At 37.0% G+C, this 6,957-nt stretch overlaps 1 protein-coding gene across 2 annotated transcripts; it reads right to left on the reverse strand.

Moving 5' to 3' along the window:
* Positions 1-793: 793 nt before the first annotated feature.
* On the reverse strand, positions 794-5,338 carry LOC132175402 (nudix hydrolase 10-like). 2 transcript variants are annotated; one of them, XM_059587349.1, is made up of 9 exons: positions 5,237-5,338; positions 4,509-4,715; positions 3,947-4,012; positions 3,300-3,437; positions 2,628-2,705; positions 2,490-2,540; positions 2,357-2,391; positions 1,852-1,960; positions 794-1,076 (listed from the first exon to the last, which is right to left on the reverse strand). In XM_059587349.1, exons 2-9 carry the CDS (start codon positions 4,671-4,673, stop codon positions 864-866), a joined length of 855 nt encoding a protein of 284 aa, XP_059443332.1. In that variant the 5' UTR covers positions 4,674-4,715; positions 5,237-5,338; the 3' UTR covers positions 794-863. The 2 variants fall into 2 exon arrangements, with proteins under 2 accessions (XP_059443332.1, XP_059443333.1); XM_059587350.1 differs by lacking the exon at positions 3,947-4,012.
* Between the last annotated feature and the right edge of the window lie 1,619 nt (positions 5,339-6,957).

The raw sequence follows: 6,957 nt of genomic DNA on the forward strand, positions 1-6,957 counted from the left end.
CTTTTGCTAAAACCATACTTCTTCTTCTTCTTCTTTCCCTCTAGAAAGTCAATTTTTACAGAAGAAAATATAAAGGGAGAACTAGAGAGGCTGCACCTTAAGAGCTATAAAGGTTTTCAGATGACTCAACAATACCCTTGTTCAGATTTATAACCCCCAGTGCCCTGTTTTGTTTTGGACCTTCCACCTTTCTCTTCTGCATTCCGGATTTGATGCCGCATGGCATACCATCTGTCATAATGATGTACAAGTTGCATATAACTACATACAAACGACATAATTTCTTTTGAGTAATGTTTCATGCTACACCTCCATCTCATTCGACCACTCTCGTCTCATTGAGTTGATGTAATAATGCTCAATATGTACTTGATCACTCCCGTCTCATTGGGTTGATGTAATAATGCACAATGGGATTGATATGTAGTATGTAGCATTACTCAATGCTCATTTCTTTCCTCATTTTCATTTTTTCTTTAAATTATTGAATTATACTTATTTTAAAAATTTAAACTAATAAGAAAGATTTGATCCATGCATTAATAATAAGAGGGCCTAATATGCGTAATATTTAATTAAAATAAGAGGTGAATGATAAAAACAATGTTTAAACTAATGGAAAAGATTTAAATAATTTCTTTTTAAGAGCCTTACATCACCCTGCAGTGCAAACTCTCATGTGCTAATAATAAACGTTCCTGATTTATGTGATGGAGGTAGAAAATTAGAAGAACACGAAAACAGAAAAACCAAATGCACTCTGAATCTGATAATAGAGCAAAGAGGAGCATTTTATTGATCAGAATAATCAAATAATATGGGTAATAGGGAATTGATACAACAAATATCAATTCTATTCTCATCTAGGCCTGATCAGAAGAAGCTAGGTAGTTGTTCAGATCCCGGCTGTTCAAATATAGACAGCTCAATTTGTCATTGAAAAATGAAGTTACAGGTATCTGTGATAATCCAGTGTAGTCACCCTGTACCTTTGCCAAGCATATGTCAGTAATGTACTTGAAAAGCTCGTGCTGCTGGGCAAAAGGTTGAGCTGCATATTCCTCAAACGGCATCCACTAAGGAGAAAAAAATGTTGACCATGCCAAAAAATATGTATCAGTCAGTTATGGCATGCATTGTGAGAGCAGGCTCATTCAAATTATCAAAACAAAAAGCATTAATGGCTTGCAGCATGAGTATAGGGGGTTCCAAGTGGCTGATCTCAGCATGGTCTTTTTTTTTTTAAAATAAAAAAAAAAAATGAAGTAAATAGCTGACACCAAACTCAAAGTATTCATCTAGAGCTCACCTGTGTTAAGCCCTGTTTTGGCAACCATGGGCAGGAATGTTAAGTCATATTTCATGCATAAAAATAAGCTCTATTTTGGCAGCCCAAAACAGAGGAGGAAAGGAACCAAGCCATTTATGATCGTTTTTCCATTTCTTTGGTATTTTCATTTTGTAACCATATTCTAGTATCCTAAATAAACATAGACTAGCAGAAATAACCAACCATTGTTCTTGTCACCCGGAAGAATTACTTTGGAATTCTTTCTTGAACTTATTGGCTATTTAGGTTTTCAATTTGATATTGCCTAAGGATCTTCTTGGGGAAAGTTTCCTTTAAATGCAAGGCATTGACACCTACATGTACTGTGCGTGTGTGGAACAAAGGAGTGAAATTTCTCCCTGCTTTGAGCTCAAGTGTTTCTCATGTTAATTTTTTTTCCGGCATTATTAGTTCTCCTTTGTCAAAGACAATACTTTGAAACCATATGGGCACCAAGTTTGTTGCTGGGACAAGCTTGTTAGCAAAAAAATCATTCATTTACATTGTCAACCAAGAATTACCTGGGCTGCCTCAATCTCGAGTTCTTGCGTCTGAATGTCAAAGGATAGAGGACGCATCATGCAAATGAAAAATAGATCTGACTTTTCAAAGAACATCTTGTGTGATTGCCTGAAAGATAAAAAAGAAAGGGACACGAATGCATGAGGATACTTCAGAAAAATTTGTAACTACTTCAGATAGGCCACAAAGTTTTAGGTTCATTAGCGTAGATATTTGTCGAAAGACATAGCAAGATTGAGCTGAATGCCGTCTAAACCATCAATGCCAGCTTGTTGATTTCAGTTGTACTTCCATAAAATTTTATAAGTAGGACTTTTGTCCCCTTCTATTCCCCCAAAATGGATGCGGCTTTTGAAATCACTAATGGATTTGAGATAGATATATTACAGCATTAAAATCACCCTTGGATTTTACTTTCATATGCAATATATCACATTCTATAGCCGCTAATATTAAATACATGTTTAGTTCAAAGACATATTTGGGAGAATAAAACCTTTATACCTGAATGCCAGTATCTCCAGAAATTCCGTTTCAATCTGAAGCAGTAAAAACCAGTCTGTTTAAGAAGACTATCATACCAGCACATAATTTAGAAGGTACTAACAACATTTATTGATATATATTCAACACTTACTCCTGTTTCTTCTTCTACTTCTCTTTTGGCTGCCATAAAAATATTCTCACCCTGTAGATTGAAGAGCTCCTTTAATGATTGATAACAAAATACATTTAGTTTTCAAATAAAGGAAAAGAATCTTGGTTAAGTACATACCTCATCAACAGTCCCAGTAGGGATTTTCCACACACCTGTTCCTTGGAACCTACCACTCTTTTCCTGAACTACAAGCACCTAGCAAAGAGGGGGTGCGGGGGAGAGAGAGAGAATCAAAATCAGCAATAGAGGAAAAAAGGGTTGACAAATCTCAATTAAAAACAAAGACTGACAGAACTACTTATAAACAAAAGCTGACTTTGAGAAGGAGGATGCTTTGTTGGGTTAAACCGATAATCAAGAGAAAAGAGAATGTCAAAAAAATAAAAAAAGACAAAGAAGTGTCCAAGTTTCTAAAACATCATATCAACAAAGTGAGAGCAAGCTACACTAAGCTGCTGTATATGGATATTAAAGATCTTGTTAGATTGCTTGACACCATTAGATAACCGCATTGCTGATAGATACCACGTAAATTATTTCCATTAGACAGAAAACCTTAAAGCCCCATTTTTTAGAGTCATGCTATTTATCTTTTCCAGCAACGAAAAGAACTCGGTATCACAAAAAGTTTTTGAATTTCCTTGTGAATGTCAGAACCAGTGCTCAAAATTTCAATCTCTTGACAGTGACCAATGTTTAAATGCCCCAGGGAGGACATTTTCTATGAGATACTGTATGTTTATCCACAACGATTAGGATAATATTAGTAAATACAGAGGAAGTACCTACCTCTCTTTTATCATTCAAAACAATAGCACCAATACTGACACGGTGTGAAGCATTTGCAGGAATAGTACTAGTGGTTTCAGAAATCCAGCAAACCAGCATCAGGTAATTTGGCTCGGCATGGTGGTACCAAAACCCCTCCTGCCACCATTATAATAGATGCACACAGGGAAATCAATATTCAACAGAACAGATGCATCAATCAACAACGCATGAGATAAAAACTGATCATCAAATTTGAAGTATATGTTTGATGAACTACCTAGATATTAAAAAAAGAAACAGAGACAAAGTTCTATGTTCAAATTTATTTTTTCAGAGTCAAAACAAGTGTCAACAGGACTCTTCTTTAGTGTCCCAGAACCTTTACTCAATCATGTTGGTGCTTCTAGACCTCAATTAGATAACTAGCTCACGCAACACCAAAACCTCAATTAGAAAAAAAGAAAAGAGAGTTAAAACATGAAAAATAAAATATGAAGTTTTCTTCCTTTGAATCTTTCTAATATGTTACACATCTCATTACGTAGCAGATCCAACACGGTCAGTTCACTTAAAGGTACACGCACTGAGGTGCTTATGGTTATAGGGCAATTTGACACCCACTTCTTGCAACTACTTGTTGTCACCACAAAGCAGAAAATAATTACCCCAACTGCAGGTTCAATCAGATTTACAAGCCCAATGGGCAGCTTAATCCAGATGCCCTTCTTGCCCTGTGAAGTAGATTTAAAAATTAATCGGAGCTGACAACGAAAAAAGCCTTTATTTTCATCAACAGATAAGAGTCTGTGTAGCTGACAACCTACTCGGTAAAAGGGGAAAAAGAAAAGGTAAAAAGCATGCTATAGTGAAGATCATAAACTAACCATTATTTTAAAACTTGAGCCACTTCATCCTATTAGATCATTTTTTTTTTTTTTTTGGTGTCAAAATCCACTTAAAAGTTTAAAACCATTGGACTTGTTTTGAATAAAGCATAGGACCTATTATGCAAATGAGATATACAGGGGAAACAAATGCCACCCAAAAATTGAGATAATTTAGATAGCCTGGGTTTACCGACATGCAAGAAGTAAACTAATGACTAACAAACGTATACCAGTTATAAGTTATCATAAAATCAGATAAGCAAATTTACAGTCAAACAAGCAATTGAACAAACTTTCAGACCATTTATCAAGTAATGCAACGTCGAATAAGAATGACAACCTGTTGCCTCCACCTAGAGATTGAAGCTCTGAGAGAAGTAACAAAGACCTCAGAGTCCATGGCCTCCTCCATGTCCACAATGACTCCTCCATGGTTATCATTGGTCGCTGGAAGCAGTTCAGCATGCTCAGTCCCATTTTCCAACACTTGGTCCAGAACCAACATGGTTCCAATCCACAAACAAAGTCCCAAATAAAATAGAACAACCTGAAACAAAAAAAAAAAAAGCATAATTTATTGGAGATATACATACCCAAGGCACACCAGCTTAGTCCAAGAATAATGCTATATTAAGAAAAATGTTAGGTGTTTTCCTGGTTCTAAGTAGATATTATTTTCTAAAAATCAAGTTGAAGAAATAAGGGTACTTTCTTTTTCACTTGTTAAAAAAATAATATCTACCTAGGACCCGAAGAATACCAGGAGAACACCTAACATTCATTAACCATCTACTCTTATTGTTTATAAATTATACTCGATGTGAGATTCCATCATATGTGAAACCAGGAAAACAACAATAATAAAGATGTTATTGTGGTTGTTATTTCCCTCATCACAGCTAGTGACTAAATAGCAAACGAAAATAATTGATAGATTCCGATAAAGTGCTAAAACCTAAATCACAATCAAAGAAGCTTAAATTCTCATAAATTACGGAAGAAAAAATCACAAAAAAATAAAAAATAAAAAAAATCAGAGTAACATTCTCTATTTTAAAAACTCGCCACCTGAAAGGCTTAGTTCCGAGAGGAAATCAGAGAAATTAGGGTTCTGAAGCAGAGCAATCCAGAGCCAGCCTTCGTTTTCTGTGTGAAAAACGACTGGCTCAGTGTTTGTTTACAGTGAAGCACAGAGCGCTGTGCCATCGGGCTATTTATAAGGACGAAAATGGTGGGTGGAGGGAAGCGGGGAAAGGTACTCTGCGACGGGTGCGCGGTGACGTAGATCCACTTATTTTTTGACCACCAATGGGATCTCTCCAAGGCGCCATGTGGGTCCCGCTCCTTCTGCCGCCTTCTGATTTTGCCCACGTGGATGGCGTTGACGGAACAGAGGGAATAGACCACCATTAGTAAGTGCGTGCGAGGAAGAGTAGATCACGAAGGTAGATGGCGTTATTTACCAATATTATCCTTATCATTCGGAATGATGTGTGAGGACAACAGCGTAATTTCATATAGCCAAATTTGAGACCGACCCCCATATTCAATTTCTTTAGGGAAAATTACAGTTTACCCCCCAAAGTTGTCAGCGATTTGCAATTCCGCCTCCAAAGTTTCAATTTTTACAATCCACCCCCTTAAAGTTTCAATTTTTTTCAATTCAACCATTCCATCAGTCAAAACCGCTTTGACTGACGGAACAGTGATCACGTGCGACGCACGTGATCACTTAAGGCGTTTTAGTACCGAAAATGCCCCTCGAATATTATTTTCCACGTTCTGCTGTCAACCACCTCCGAATCTCTTCCATTACAAATCTCCCATTCTTCTCCCTCCATGTTCTGGTGTGCTGCAAGCTCTTTAGAGATTCAACGGTAGATTCTCTCAATCTCTGCGCCACTTTCGTTGCTATTGTCTTCAAATTTTGTTAGTGTATCATTTCCTTCACAAATTTGTCCAATATTTTCGGAATCTATCTGCTTTTCCATCAGGTATTGTTTTTCTTAAGATTTGAAGCATACCCATCTGGTTTCTTAATAATTTATGTCATGGGTTGCCTCCACAGTGTTGTTGCCCCTCTCCCTCGCCGTTGCCTCCAAAAGGAAGAAGATTGATCTTTCCTTGGCCAAATGGCCCAAATCTCACAAAATGTTGGGATTTTGGCCAGATTCAATCCCAAAACACCTTGGAAACGACAATGGAACTACCAAATTGAAACAATTAAATCCAAGAACCGAAGTCCTTACATTTCATGCATAAACAACCAACCGTAATTCAAAAAAAATCTCAAATTTATCACAACCCAGTACAATGTGAATGATCAAACATATGATTCTAACATCTATTAACATAAATCAACCATCAATTCCGATAAATTAATCTTCTTTGTCGTTGTCGGAGAGGGATCAATCTTCTCTATCGTTGCCGGAGAATGACCTTTGCCAGAGAATCCAAGAATCATTCGTTCAAATGAACAGGGGAACATAGAAACAAAAACGCCTTCTTCCCAAGACTTGCTTTGCCTCTTCCTGCAAGGCCCTTCTCACTCATTCTCGTTTCTTGTTGACCAATAGCAGATCGATCGGTTTGGCATGGAGAAGACGAGGTAGGTGGAGAAGAGGAGGTAGGGATGGGGGCATTTTGGGAAAAAAAACAACCAACAGTGGTCACGTGACTTACACGTGATCACTGTTCCGTCAGTCAAAGCGGTTTTGACTGACGGAATAGTTGAATTGAAAAAAATTAAAACTTTAAGGGGGTGGATTGCAAAAATTAAAACTTTGGAG

The sequence above is a fragment of the Corylus avellana genome, chromosome ca3 (genome assembly GCF_901000735.1).
Source record: "Corylus avellana chromosome ca3, CavTom2PMs-1.0".
Classification (NCBI taxonomy): domain Eukaryota; kingdom Viridiplantae; phylum Streptophyta; class Magnoliopsida; order Fagales; family Betulaceae; genus Corylus; species Corylus avellana.